General features: G+C 45.8%; 1 protein-coding gene across 5 annotated transcripts in view; it reads left to right on the forward strand.

The window, feature by feature from the left end:
* EVC (EvC ciliary complex subunit 1) overlaps positions 1-15,169 on the forward strand; it is an 82,062-nt gene that overhangs the window by 23,325 nt on the left and 43,568 nt on the right. For all 5 annotated transcript variants that reach the window (XM_059923352.1, XM_059923353.1, XM_059923351.1 and 2 more), the window contains exons 6-9: positions 4,038-4,136; positions 6,914-7,051; positions 9,888-10,046; positions 14,305-14,521. In XM_059923352.1, coding sequence (XP_059779335.1) covers positions 4,038-4,136; positions 6,914-7,051; positions 9,888-10,046; positions 14,305-14,521 — 613 coding nt within the window. The remainder of the gene's footprint in view (positions 1-4,037; positions 4,137-6,913; positions 7,052-9,887; positions 10,047-14,304; positions 14,522-15,169) is intronic.

The raw sequence follows: 15,169 nt of genomic DNA on the forward strand, positions 1-15,169 counted from the left end.
ATACTGTAGTCTATTAAGTGTGCAATGGCATTATGTCTATGAGAACAATGTACATACCATAATTAAAAAATACTTTGCTGTTTAAAAATGCTAACCATTATCTGAGCCTACAGCAAACTGTAATCTTTTTGCTGGTGAAGGGTTTGAAATATTGCAAGAATTACCAAAATGTTACACAGAAACACAAAGTGAGAAAATGCTGTTGGAAAAATGATGCCGATAGACTTGCTCAACACATGGTTGCTACAAACCTTAAATTTGTAAAACATGAAATATCTGCAAAGTGCAATAAAGCACAGTTCAATAAAACGAGGGATACCTGTACAGGAAGAAAACTGGAAAAATCACAAATATGTGAATATTAAACAATGTGCTACTGAACAGCCAATGGGTCAAAGAAGAAATCAAAGGAGAAATCACAAAATGCCTTGAGACAAATAGAAGTGGACATATAATTTACCAAAAATCTATGGGATGCAGCAAAAGCAGTTTCTAGAGGGAAGTTCATAGCCATACAGGCCTACCTCAAAAAAACCAAGAAAAATCTCAGAAAAACTATGTAATTTTACACCTAAAGGAACTAGAAAAAGAAGAAAAAACCAAGCCCAAAGTTAGTAGAAAAAAGGAAAATAAATATCAGAGTGGAAATAAATGAAATAGACTAAAAAAAAAGCATAGAGAAGGTCAATGAAACAATGGCTGGTTCTTTGAAAAGATAAACAGAACTGACAAACTTTTAGCTAGCTTCACCAAGAAAAGAAGAGAATGGGCTCAAATAAATAAAATCTGAAATGAAAGAGCAGTTACAACTGATACCACAGAAATACAAAGGATCATAAGAGACTACTATGAACAATTATGTGCCAACGATTGGACAACCAAGAAGAAATGGATAAATTCCTAGAAACATGGACTCTTCCAAGATGGAATCATGAAAAGAGAAAATCTGAATAAACTGATTACTAGTAAGAGGATTGAATCAGTATGCAAAAACTTCCTGACAGACAAAAGTACAGGACCAGATGGCTTCACTGGTAAATTCTACCAAGCACTTAAAGAAGATTTAATACCTATCCTTCTCAAACTTTTACAAAAGATTGAAGAGTAGGGAATGCTTCCAAACACATTTCACCAGGCCAGCATTTTCCTGATACCAAAACCAGACAAGGATGCCAGAAAAAAAAAAAGAAGAAAATTACAGGCGAATATCTCAGATAAACATAGATGCAAAAATCCTCAACAAAATATTAGCAAACCAAATTCAGCAACAGATTAAAAGGATCATATACCATAATTAAGTGGGATTTATTCCAGGAATGCAAGAATGGTCAACATGCACAAATCAATCACCATGATATACCACATTAACAAAATGAAGGATAGAAATCATATCATCTCAAACCAGAAAAAGCATTTAACAAAATTCAACATGCATTTATGATAAAAACTCAACAAAGTAGGTACAGAGAGAATGTACCTCAATATAATAAAGTCCATATATGACAAACCTGCAACTAACATCATACTCAACAATGAAAAGCTGAAAGCTTTTCCTTTAAGATCAGGAACAATACAAGGATGCCCACTCTCGCCACTTTTATTCAACATAATATTGGAATTACTATCCAGAGCAATTAGGCAACGAAAAGAAATAAAAGGCATCCAAAATGGAAAGGAAGAAGTAAAGCTGTCAGTATTTTCAGAAGACATGATTTTATACATAGAAAAGACTAGACAAAAAACTGTTAGAACTGATAAATTCAGTAAAGTTACAGGGTACAATGTACAAAAATCTGTTGTGTTTCTATACACTAAAAACAAACTATCAGAAAGAGAAATTGGGAAAACAATCCCATTTACAATTCAATCAAAAAGAATAAAAGACCTAGGAATAAATTTAACCAAGGAGGTGAAAAACTTGTACACTGAAAACTTGACATTGATGAAAGAAATCAAAGAAGACACATATAAATGGAAAGATATTCCATGCTCATGGGTTGAAAGAATTAGTATTGTTAAAATGTCTGTATTACCCAAAGTAATCTACAGATTCAATGCAATCCCTATCAAAATCTAAATGGCATGTTTCAAATAGAACAAACAATCCTAAAATTTGTATGAACCCCCAAGACCCCAAATAGCCAAAGCAGTCTTGAGAAAGAAGAACAAAGCTGGTTATGTCAATTATTCTTCAAAAAAAAAAGCGCCTTACTACACAAATATGTCTAACTGACCTTTGACAGAGGTGCAAATGGAGTTCAGTGGAGGAATGATAAGCTTTTCATTAAATCATGCAGTTGGACATCCATAAGCAAAACAAAATGAACCTCAAGCTAAACCTCATACCTCATATAAAAATTAACTCAAAATGGATCATGTGCTTAAATGTAAAATATAAAACTATGAATCTTTTAGAAAAAAAAAGGGGAAAATCTTTGGGATCTAAGGAAAGAGTTCTTAGATTAACACCAAAAGTGTGACCCATAAAAGGGAAAACAAATTGAAACTCATCAAAATAAAAAACTTTTGCTCTGCAAAAAATCCTGTTCAGAGGATGAAAAGACTGAGGCAATATTTTGCAAGCCACATTCTAAGAAAGGACTAGTACCTAGAATATATGAGGAACTCTCAAACCTCAATCCTAGAGTCTGTCATACAGAGTGAAGTTAAGTCAGAAAGAGAAAAACAAATACCGTATGCTAACACACATATATGGAATCTAAAAGAAAAGAAAAACCGGTTCTGAAGAACGTAGAGGCAGGACAGGAATAAAGATGCAGACGTAGAGAATGGACTTGAGGACACGGGGAGGGGGAAGGGTAAGCTGGGACGAAGTGAGAGAGTGGCACGGACTTATATATACTACCAAATGTAAAATAGATAGCTAGTGGGAAGCAGCCGCATAGCACAGGGAGATCAGCTCGGTGCTTTGTGACCACCTAGAGGGGTGGGAGGGAGATTAAAGAGGGAGGAGATGTGGGGAAATATGTATATGTGTAGCTGATTCACTTTGTTATAAAGCGGAAACTAACACACCATTGTAAAGCAATTATACTCCAATAAAGATGTTAAAAAAGTAATAATAAAAAAAAGAAAAAGAAATAAGTAAACAATCAGACTGGAAAATGGGCAAAAGACATGAACAGATTATTTCACCAAAAAGAATGTACGGCTGGCGAGGAAACACACACAAAAGCACATGAAAAGATGTCCAACATCGTTAAGCCATTAGGGAAATGCAAATTAAAACCACATGAGATATGACTACACACCTATCAGAATGACAAAAATAAAAATAACAACACCACCAAATGCTTGTGGGGTTGTAATGAAACTGGATCACTCATACATTGCTGGTGGGTATATAAAATGCCACTCTGGAAAACAGGTGATTTCTCATAAAACTAAATATACAGTTACCAGAAGACCCAGCAGTTGCCGTCTTGGACATTCATCTCAGAAACACATATGTTCAGTCAAAAACCTGTATGTGAATGTCCATAGCAGCTTTATTTGTAATAGCCCCAAACTGGAAATACTCAGATGTCCTGCAATAGGTGAATGATTAAACAAATTGTGGACACAGCACCCTTGGACTTGCCAGGGTGTCCCTGCCTATGGAGGACCCTTCTTGGTTTAGAGGACATGTCCGTCCATTGAGACAGGGGGCTGGAGTGGATGACTTTACACATCCCATTTCCGTACAACCATCCCTCTGATTCTTTCCACAAAGAAGCAACCCCCTTCGCCTCACCTGTTTTCTTGACTCATGGAAATGGGGAAAGTGGGGGCTTCCCACAGAGTGGGCTCCTCATAAGTATGTGCAGAAGAAATGAAGCATTTTTCTTTAGAAGCTTCATGAAAATGCAGTCCATTACAGGCCATTGTCATGACTTTTAATCTGAGGTCTTTTCCTAGATCGAAAAGTGTGTGGGCAGTTGGGGGAGAGAGAAAGAAGGAGGCAGGAGAAAAAGGAGGGAAGGGAAATACCATTGTTTAAACCTTTCTCTTTGTTATGTTTCCCTTTTTGGCAATAGATGTTTATTCAGATTTTTAAAATGTGCCTCCTTGACCTTCTTCCTAAAAAGAAGACTGATGATGAATTATACCAGAAGATTCTCTCAAAACAAGAAAATGTAAGTCTTCAACCTATATTTCAAAATAACTTAAAAATAGTTTATTATGATATATAAAACATAATATTATAGTAAAGTATTTTTAATGTATAAAAATAGTTTATTACAATATATACTTTTCAACACAATATGGTATATAAAAGTATAGCTATAAACATAAAACTAACAATGTGTATTATTAAAATGTGGAAAAATATTAGAAGTAGAAAAAAAGAGAGTGTTGGTCATACCCACTACTCAAAGAGAACCACTATGGTTTCTATTTTCTGTACAAGTGTGGGGTATTTTAAAATATATAATTTGCTTATTGGTTATAACTCTTCCTACTACTTTGCATTCTTCTCGTTTCAGTCTTTTATACAAGCTTTATATTGTTTTATGTGCAGCAAAATGAGTCAGGGCTTGGAGTCAGAGTGGTGGAGATTGATATCCTGGTCCTGTCTTTCACAAACTCTCAGAATCCTAGGTTGTTCCTTTGTGCAATGAGATAATAATTCCCATCCTGCGGGATTACAGAAAGAAGAAAATGTGTATGAAGCGCCTAGCAAAGTAACAACCAGACCCTGATTATATGATCGCTGCCATCATTCCCATTCCTACCAACACCACCACAATCATCTTCATCATCATCATCAATATCATTGCCATTATTATCGTTTTATTACCAACACAATCACCACCACCACTATCATTATCATCACCATCGCCACCACCATCTTTATTATTGTCATCATTGTCATAGTCATTCTTATTATGACCATCACCATTCTTATCATTGTCTTCATCATCATTCTCATCATCCTCATTACCACCACCATCACCATCCTCCTCCTCATTACCACCACCACTACCAACATTTCATCATCGCCACCATCGTTGTTGCCATCATTCTCACTCCTCCCATTGCCACCATCATCCTCATCTGCATCGTTATTCTCATCTTCGTTATCATGACCATCACCACCTCCACCATCATCCTCATCATCCTCACTTCTGCCATCACGACTTTCGTCTTCATTATCATATCATTGTCATAATCCTCATTCCTTCCATCCCCACCATTATCTTCATCATAGTCATCATTATCATCCTTATCACTGCAACCATGAGATTTGGGGGATTGGGAGGAGAGAGTGTTTCTTCCTCACTCTTCTGGATTCCAAGGGGGAGGATTCATCACTACATCCCAGGGAGAAGGCAGTACATCTTCATTTTTGTTAACATCTTTGTCATCATCCTCAGTACCACCACTACTGTGACCCTCATCATCAGGCAATGCACAGAGTGCTTTACACACATCATTTAATCTTCACAACAGCCTGTGAGTGACCATCATTCTTTTTGTTTATAGCTGAGGAAGTTGAGGCTCAATGAGTTTAAATGACTCTCCAATGACAAAAAGAATGATAATGGTGGTGATACTTGTAATTGTACTAGTCATGAATGTCATATGGAGAGAATAAGAGCTTTGGTATCTGCAGGCCTGGGATCAAATCCCACCTCTGCCACTTCCAGAGCATCTTAATTATGTCAGTGGCTACTGTTCAGTGGATGTTGTCTGGCCAAGGGCTTTAAATGCATACTTTCCTATAATATTGACAACAGCCTCAGAACTTCTAGATGAAGATGAGAAGTGCCCAGAAATGGCAGGTGCTTTGGAGAGAAGCAGCATAGTGCATGCAGTTAGAAGAGTGGGGCTCTGGAGTCAGTGAGCCTAAGGGGCCTCGCCTAGCACACCACTTCCTACTGGGAGACTTTGGACGAAATATCTCAACTTCCCATAGATTAGGTTCCTCATCTGGAAGAGAACCCTCATTTCTCTCTTGTAGAGATGCTGTGAGAATGAGAAGTCACACATGGCTTCCGCTTGGATAATCAATAGCAGTTTTCCTAATGAATTTGGACCCACACCAGTGTTGATTACATGTCAGTGAACACAGGTCTAGAGAAAACAGAACAGCCCAGAAAACAGAACAGAAAACAAACCCTCCACACTCCAGGTTGGGGTTTGAAGGACTCCATACATAGTGTTCCCCTTTTCCTTCTAAGTTCTGAGTTAATTAAGAGAAAGTGTTGGGGAGACAGAGAAATGTCAGCTTTATCACTGAAAGGGGCCAGCTTGGAAGACATAGCTTAGGTGCACAGCGATCATGGCTTCCTAACACTGAATCCCAGGATTAGCTAAATTGCTTACCTAAATTGCTTCCTGGCAAAGCTGGGCCACCTCAGGCCTCCCCACACAGAAAAGGGACCTTTGCTGCCCAGCTCACTCTGGGCTGAGGCCACACCAGAGTAGTGGCCTCCCCTGAATGGTCCATCCCAAAGAGGAAGAGGTTGGGCAAGCTAGGGGCTGTGCTCACTTCCTGCTTTTGAACCGCCAGTCAAATACATATCACTTCCTCCCTGGGGTGTACTAAGTAATCCTTCCCCATGGAAACCAGAGGAGTGGGGAGGAGACACTCCATCCCACAGCCCAGATGTCATGACGTGTTCTCGGACTTCATAAAGATAGGAAGATACTATTTCATTGTTTTTAAAATATGGCCTATTTTGGGGGGGATGAGGGAAAGACTATAGAAGAAAATACGTAATCCATTATTCCCGAAGCTCTGTGATGATGTTTATCATCAGTCCTTCAGTAGGACAACACCCAAAGCATTTAATTATGGTTAAGAAATATTTTATGATAATGGGGTGAAAATAAAAGCATTTCTTCTCTAGAATTTAAGATACATTAGGTTTTTTCTGTATTTGCCTTTTTTCTTTTTTTTCTCCAGGATTTGGAGGAATTAGAAAAGAGACTTCAGGTCAGACTGTCAAACACGGAGATGTTGGGTGCTGGTGACTCTGAATACATCACCCTGGCAGATGTAGAAAAGAAGGAGAGAGAATATTCTGAGCAGCTAATAGCTAATGTATGTGATGGATTTTCTTTCCCATATAAAAAGCGTGGTTTCTGGGACAGTTCATTTGTCGAGATTAAAGAGATGGTACCTAGAAGCATGTTTAATACTAGAATTCCCTGTTGTGTTCTTTCCTGGAGCCAGGGATCCAGTTTCTGAAATTAAGTGATAGAGAAGGTATAATTAAGGGGCCAAGATTTACTGAGGGAGTCTTTTTTTCCTCTTAATGAATTCTCCTTGTTTAAATTTTACATTGATCTTTTTATCATTCAAAGCAAAGATCACTCTAACCCTGTGTGTCATTACCGCCCTGTGGCTTAGAGCAGATGCCAGCTGCTAACTTCTCAAACTCCAGGCATCACTCATAAAAGCATGTTTTAAATTCTAGAGAGGATGGCTTCCCTCAAACTCTCTTTTTTGCTTTGAGGTTCTACTACCTGCTGTTCATATATTACGAATTAAACAAATATTTTCTTGGCACCCAGGTGTTGTGTTGGACTCTGGGAATTCAAAATGAACTTAGACCTGGCCCTGCCAGGGAGATGCTCAGGCCTGTCCGGTGGGGGGCACTGACAGGTAAACGGATGAGGACTTTGTGGGTTACAAGTGCCATGATAGATAGATAGAAATATGGGAAGACTGAGGTACAGCGGGGAGAGCGATTCATTTTACCCCAGGGTTATGAAGGTCTCTGTAGAAGAAAGGGCCATCAAGAAGCTTTTGGGGAGAAGTGTGGATGGATGCTGTCCGGTGGGTGGGCAGAGAAGGGAGCCAGGGCTAGGAAGCGGGCTGAGCAAGATAAAGCCAGAGGTCTTCCCTGAGGGTTTTCATCTCATGCCAAGGAGATGGGAGTCACTGAAGCAGCAGAGGGTGGCTTGGCCCTGTTCTAGAAGGACTGCTCAGGCTGCTGTGTGGAGGATTGTTAGGAGCTTTGGGGCTAATCCAGTAGGAATTTCGTGAAGGCAATTGCAGTAGGGATGGAGAGGTAAGAAAAAGTGGGAGAGCTGATAGGGTGGTGTCTAAGGAGGTGGTGGTGGGAAGAGAGGAGGGTGTAGAGGATCAGGTCTACGGAAATAAGGATCCCAGAATGAGAACAAGTTGGGAGGGAAGATGGTGAGTGTGGCTTGACATCCTGAGTTGGAGATGCCTGGGGATGGAGAGTCTCCACTAAACTCAGGTAGGATCACATGGAGAGCGAGGATATTCTCAGGATGAGATGGCTAAGGGAGGGTACTCAGCCCAGATTCTGGTGGTGCCTAGACTCCCCACAGCAGTGGAATATCTTGTCCGTGTCTGCACATTTCAGGCAGAGGATTGATAGTTCTCATAAGATTCTCCAAAGTATTGGTGTCCTTCACTAACAGAGATGCTTCTGGTCCAGGAGTGTGTGTACAAGGGGTAAAGAAAGGAGCCTCATGCCAAATCTTGGATCTTGCCAGCATTGAAGGAGCAGGAGTCAAGGAGAATCAAGACAAGAAGCAGAGCATGGACCTTGAAGAACCAGGAGAAAGTCATGTCACGGATGCCAAGGGAGTCACGAGTTTTTCAGAAGAACAGAGTGGACGTCCTGGTTCTCTGTGATGGGAAGAGAAGAGGCGAAGCTGTTTGGATGTAGAACTCTGTTTCTGGATGTGCAGGAATTCACGGATGATAGTCCATATTCTCTGAGAGCAGTTGGAAAGGAAGTCATCTGCTGGGGCGAGAGGGGGCAAGAGCAGGGTGTGAATATGAGGGAGGAGGTGGCCAGGGCAGATAAAGGGTTCGCTGAGCTGCCACGAGGCCCTTGAGACAGGACACCAAACTTTCGAAGAGGTGCCCGTTCGCACAGGTGTGGGTTTTCTCCCGGCCATGCCCAGCCCCTGAGAGATGGCTGGCCAGATTAACTCAGAGTTTCAGGTCACCGTCTCTCTCCACCTCTAGCCACAGCAAGAAGATCAGCATGGGCTTCTGGAGACACCAAGCCCTGACCCCTCCCACACCCTGCCCAGCAAGCAACACCCATCTCAGCATCTGAGAGGTGGAGCCAAGATGGAGAAAATCACAGCTGTGGGAGTTGAAGGGACCTGAATCAAATATGCCTCTGCTTCTCGTTGCCTCTGTGACCCTTGTCGAGTGACCTAACTTTCTGAGGCTGTTCCTTGTCCCTCCGATACATATTTCATCTAGAAATAAAATGTGTGAAGCACGGAGCCTGGCTTATAACCTGCATGCCGTAAAGAAAAGTTGCTATGACTATGGGCATCGTTGTTCTTAGAGCTCTGGAAGGCTGCAGTGACAAAAATTTAGCCCCCAACGTTCTAAACCACTTGGCGATTCCCTACTCTGTTCCTGATAAGATGGTGTAGAAAGGAAAAAGATTTGGAGGCAAAATGTTTTTATGGTCATCGTCATCTCTGTCATATTGTTCTTTTATACTTTTAGGACAATAATCAATATTTAAATGGCCATTCATGCTTTTATTTCCAGGATGCGTTTAATCCCCTTTAAAGATCTGGAAGCTTCCAGGAGCGCATTGTCGAATTTCATGCACCCCCCGCACTCCCCACCCCACCGCCGGGCAGTCTTTCAGCTGTTTGAGCTGGGGGATCTCATGGTGCTTGCCTTCCTTATCAGCAGCCTGTTGGTGTTTGCTGAAAAGCCACCTTGAAACTGACTGGCACCTACAAAGAGGAACCTCTGGAGAATGTGATTGTTGCCAAGATAACTTTCTCCAACGTGTAGAATTGTTTATAATCTCAGTTTGTGATAAGGGGTGAATAGTAATGCCCAAGCCTGAGCCGGACAGCTTTAAAGCTTTCTTAAATAAGTTTTCTCCCCCCACCTCTTGCATCTCATTCTCATTTCACAGATGGAAGCTTTCTGGAAACAGATGGAAAACATCCAGCACTTTCTGGTGGACCAATTTAAGTGTTCCAGCTCCAAAGCCCGACAGCTCATGATGACTCTGACAGAAAGAATGATTGCAGCTGAAGGGCTATTGCGTGATTCTCAGGATTTGCAGGCTCTGGTAACGCTGGAGGGGGCAGGGAGGGAACGTGATATTCCAACTAGAGACGTGGAATCCGGAAGCTTGGAGCACCGTAGGGGTCATTAAGTTCAACACCTGCAGATTGTAGAAAGGGATATAGAGGCCAGAGAAAAGCAGTGTATCCATCCATCCCTCCATCTGTCCATCAGTCATTTATCTGTCCGTCCATCCATCTAACCATTCCTTTAGTGGAGAGACTGGCCCGCTCCACATCACTACAGCATAGGGCACTGGTTCTCAATCCTGGCTGCACGTTGGAGTTATCTGAGGAGGTTTAAATGGTACTGATGCTTGGGTCCAAGATGGGTCCCCACCCCAGAGATTCTGACTTAGTCTGGATTTTTTAAGGTTCCAGGTGACCACAGTGAGTAGTCATAGTTGATGCCCACTGGTGTGGATGGAGCTTCGGTTAGCTCTCCTGACGGCCCCATGTATCACCTAGGGGGCTTAAAATAATGCCCATGTCCCGGGCCTCTTGCACAGAGATCCAGTCTGATTGGTCTGAAGTGGAGGACCTGGCATTGCTGTTTTTAAAACTCCCCAAACAATTCCGATGTATAGCTGGGAGTGCAAACCACTGGCTCAGAGGAATCCACAAATCCAAGTCCGACTTTGAATCTAAGCTTAGCCACCTGAAGCTGTGTGATCTCGAAGAGGTTACTTAACCCCTCTGAGCTTCAATTACTGTACTTAAAAAAGGTGGTCCCCAGGAGTTGCTGCAGGCAGGGCCCGGGGAAATGCTCGGTCACCGTCGGGTTTTGTTGTGGAGGTTTCGGTCTAGCCCTGCTGTGTGCAAAGTCCAGGGCACTACCCACCCATTTCCCCTTCCTCTGACCTTGAGAACTCATGAATTACATCTCAGACCTGTGCACCTGCCCAGGTCACTCCTGACTCAGAAACCTGCAGCAGCCGCCCTGCCCTCAGCTCAGAGACTCAGCTCCTCAGACCTGAGGAGAAGGCGCTGCTGAACGGAGCGGTCCCTGCTGCTTCTGCACAAACTGCTCTGCTCCTCAAAGTGTGGTCCACAGACCGGTAGCATCAGTGTCTCCTGAGAGCTGGTTAGAAATGCAGAATCTTGCCCCCCCTCCTGAATCAGGATCTGCATTTTTAACAAACGCCCAGGTGCACGCAGCTGTTTGAGAACTTTCTTTGCTTTTGCTTATCACGTACACGTTTAGTTTCCTTTCCCTCCTCGGCAGTGCTGAAAGATAGACACACAGATATTTCGTTCCCAAAGAGCAGAGGAGCCAGCTAAGCGACTCACCTAGGACTCCCATGTTGCCTAATGATATCGCTCAGCCTGTGCCCCAGGCTTCCTGGTTTGCCGTCCAAGGCCCTTTGAATTGGATTTTGATTTGCTAAGGCCGCCGATATGAATGCTTATCAAAAAAGAAAGACTTTTTTCCTTTTATTCTTTTTTTCTTTGTATTTAATTATTATTCCATCAGCAGGATATTGATGCAGAAAAAAAATGTATCCTTAGCTGACTCTGGCCCGAGTGTTAGCCGGTCACTTCCAAATAGGAAGAAGGGAAAGAATTTTCTCCAGGTTATCTGTAGGCCTTTTCTTCTGTCAGCATTTCATGAGCACCTACTGTGTGCCACGTCCTGTTACAGGAACAGTGTTGCAGACTGGAGCTAGAAACCTGAGCTCATCCCACAGTTGCCTTTTATTAGCTGTATGATGTTGAACAGGTTACTTAACCTCTCTGTGACTCAGTTTCATCATCTGTAAAATGGGAATCTGAATAGCATCAGCTCTGAGAGTGTTAGAAAGTGGACAACATGTAAGACCTTTAGAACAGAGCCTGGCCCAGGGGAAGTGCTCAGTATGTGATAGCGATTAGACTCTGGCAGGCCAAGTGTCAGCAAACAAAATAGACATAAACAAGTCATCGAAATGATGTGTGGAAAGAGCTACAATCTATGTTTGTACAGAGAGGGACGGGTTGGCTCTGCCTGTATGTCAGCGTATGTTGTTGATAAACTCCAGAAGAATTCAAATTCTCAGGCTGGAGACGTCTGAGCACTCTGGCCTGGGCAGTCGGAATGTGTCGCATGGAGTTGCTGAATATCAGAACTGGAAGAGCCCCGGAACGGGCCCCAGAGGTCATGAGAATCAGTTTCTAGGGATACTCGAGAGAAAGAGGATGCCAGGAGGGATGTGGGGACCTGCTGTACATAATTATGACGACAGCTTGCATTCACGAGCACCTACTATCTTCTGGTTGCTATTTTAAGTGCTTTACCTATTTTAACTTATTTAGTGCTCACATCCACTCTGTAAGTCAGGCGTAGGTGAGGACACTGTGCCCAAGGTCATGCAGGTCTGGAGCCAAGTTTGAGCCCGGGCACGTTTGAGGACTGGCTACAGCTCTCAGAGCCAGCAGTGGCCCCTCGCCTCCTATGCAAGTTCCTTTACTCCTCCCACCTTCCATCTGATGCCCCTCTGCTCATGCTCGCCTCTCGACTCTACTCCTGTCTTTCCTTGAATATAAATCCAGAGGCTGAGCTGTCACTCTCCAGCCGGGTGGCCTGACCGTGATGCCTTAGAGGTGGCTGCTCTGGGCACCGGGCGCTGTCCCCCACGCCCTGAGCCTCGCTGGATCCCTTGCCGTCCACACCTGCACCGAGCGCTTATCCTCTTGCGCCCTCTAGCGGTCATGGGCCCGCTGACGGCCGTCGGGCTTATTTAGTTGGCGGAGAGGAAGGTTCAGAGCCGCTGTCCCTGGGCTATTTGGGTGGCGTTCCAGAATAAACCTCAGTGCTCTTGTCCCTAACTGGGGGATCATTGTCCTTGCCCTGTTCACACGTTGTTCAAACACGGACCAATGCAGTTCAGCAAACAGTGAGGCCCAGGGCTGGTTACCGGGTGTTGCAGGTATGGCCGCTGTCTCAAGGGCTCTCAGTCCAGCCTGGGACTATCCCTGCGATTAGACAGAGACACAGGAGCAGCAGAGGCAGGAGGAGGGGGCCGTGGAGGTGGAGACGGTCAGGGAAGGTGCCACACAGCGCGTAAGGAGGAGCAGGACCTGGCCAGGCGGGGGAGCGAGAGGAGGCCGGGAGGGTGTTCCAGGCGGAGGCCCGTGCGTGCAAAGGCCGGGTGTGTTGGGCAGCCAGGAGCAAGGAGGTGTGTGGGACGAGGCTGGAGACTCGGCCAGGCTTGGTCCTGAAGGGCCTCGTGCACCGTGCCCAGGAGTTTAGACTTGGTTTGAAGGCAGTGACTGCAAGGTTTGGGCCCCAGGATGGCAGAGCCACGTTTGGACCTCAGACAGGCCCCCTGCCTGCCGTGCGGGGCGGAGCGGAGCGGGCAGGTGGGAGGCTGGGAGAGCAGGGATGGCCCTGGGCAGTAGCCCAGGGCGGAAGTGACCAGGGCCTGAGCTGGCCATGGCTCTGGGCCAGCAGGAAGGAGACGGAGCGGAGGGGTGTGAAGGAGGCAAGGGTGCCGGCGTGGTGGGGAAGAAGGGCAGAGGCGAACTCAGGCCGCTGTGCCAGGGGTCCTGGGGACCCATCTCTAGGTGGGAACGGTGTCCTTCTGAGGCGCAGGGCGTGCAGCTTTAACGTGGTGCACGTGCTCTCATTCTACAAGGTTCCTGGAGCGGCTACTCTCTGAGAGGCGAGGACAGGAGATGCAGACCTGCAGGGTCTGCCCCTGCCTCTGGTGGACATTTCCTCCATGGGGGAGGCGTCTTGTCCGAGAGCCATGTCCTAAGTGAAGGACAGCGTGGTAGGGCAGGCAGGCCTGTTCTAAAGTCTGACGGCTGGGGTCACCCTCCAGGTCAGGCTTACCCGGAAAATCTCTTTAATCCCCAGCACTCAGGTTCCCGGAGGCTCGAAAGCCAAAAGTCCCACGACCTTTATTGTTTCTCCTAATGTTTCTCCTCCAGGGCTGTGCAGGCCTGAGGCCCCGTCGACTGGGGAGGGATGACAATGGGAAAGGGGGACTTACCTCTTTGGTCGTGTGCATTTATTTTCCTCCCCAGAAGCGTGGCCCACTCACCGAGTACCAAGCGCTTTCCTCGTGTTATGCGGCGTCAGCCTCACCATGTCCCCGTGCGGGACCATTTTGTCCCCATCTGAGGCGCAGACACAAGAAGCTCGTGAGAGCAGTTTGGTCTGTGCTCTGCTCACAGGGAGGTGGGGCCCCAGGACCAAGCCCGTGACTGTTTACAGACCCTCATGGCCAAGTGCTGACCCAGGGCGTTCCAGCCCGTTGTCGCCTGTGTTTCTCTTCTTAGGACACCCTGGAGAGGACAATGGGGCGGGCACACGTGGCCAAAACAATTGAGTTCCTGAAGCTGCAGATCCAGGAGGAGACCAGATGCCGCCTGGCCGCTATCTCGCACAGCCTGGAGCTGCTGACCGTCGAGGGGAAGCTGTCGGGGCGGCAGAAGGAGGAGCTGCTGACCCAGCAGCACAAGGCCTTCTGGGAGGAGGCGGAGCGCTTCGGCAGGGGTGAGCGAGTGGGCCAGGCCCGGGCGCCCGGGTACCCCGTGTGTGCTGCAGGCTGTGTGGGCCAGGGCCGGTGGCGGCACTTGCAGGCGTCGGGAGCAGCTCCCGTGCGACTAGCACAGGCTGCCATCCCAGATCACCTCCTGGGGTCCGGGATTGCCCACTCCACATCGTTGTCAGTGATTCAGGCTGCCAGAGAAGCACCCGGAACATGCAGAGGGCAAAGGAGGCGGGAACGCCCAGAAGCCCTGCATGTGTCACGGGGCCCGGCACAGCTGCAGGTGGGTGAGCGTGGACAGGGGTCAGTCACGTGGCGCAGGAGAGGGAACCCAACGTGGCTGTTTCCCACATGCGCTACAGCTCCCGGGCCCGACCCTGGGAGATGGGCAGATCAGGGCTCAAGACATCAAGGGCATCTGGGACTTAGTCCAGGTCACGCCGCTGGTGGGACCCACAAGAGGAAACCCAGGTGTTTCACCTGCAGGAGGTGACCACATGGAAAACTTTCTGTTGGCTGGAACTTTGGACCATGTAGAATCTGAATGCATCTGGCCTTGGGGGTCACCATACACAGTGGTCTGGGCTTTATCAGTGGGAAGAGAGTGGCTGGGATGGGAGGGTGAAGCAGCCCCCTAGGTGGGGCTCTGTTGA

Source organism: Balaenoptera ricei, chromosome 5, assembly GCF_028023285.1.
Source record: "Balaenoptera ricei isolate mBalRic1 chromosome 5, mBalRic1.hap2, whole genome shotgun sequence".
Lineage (NCBI taxonomy): Eukaryota > Metazoa > Chordata > Mammalia > Artiodactyla > Balaenopteridae > Balaenoptera > Balaenoptera ricei.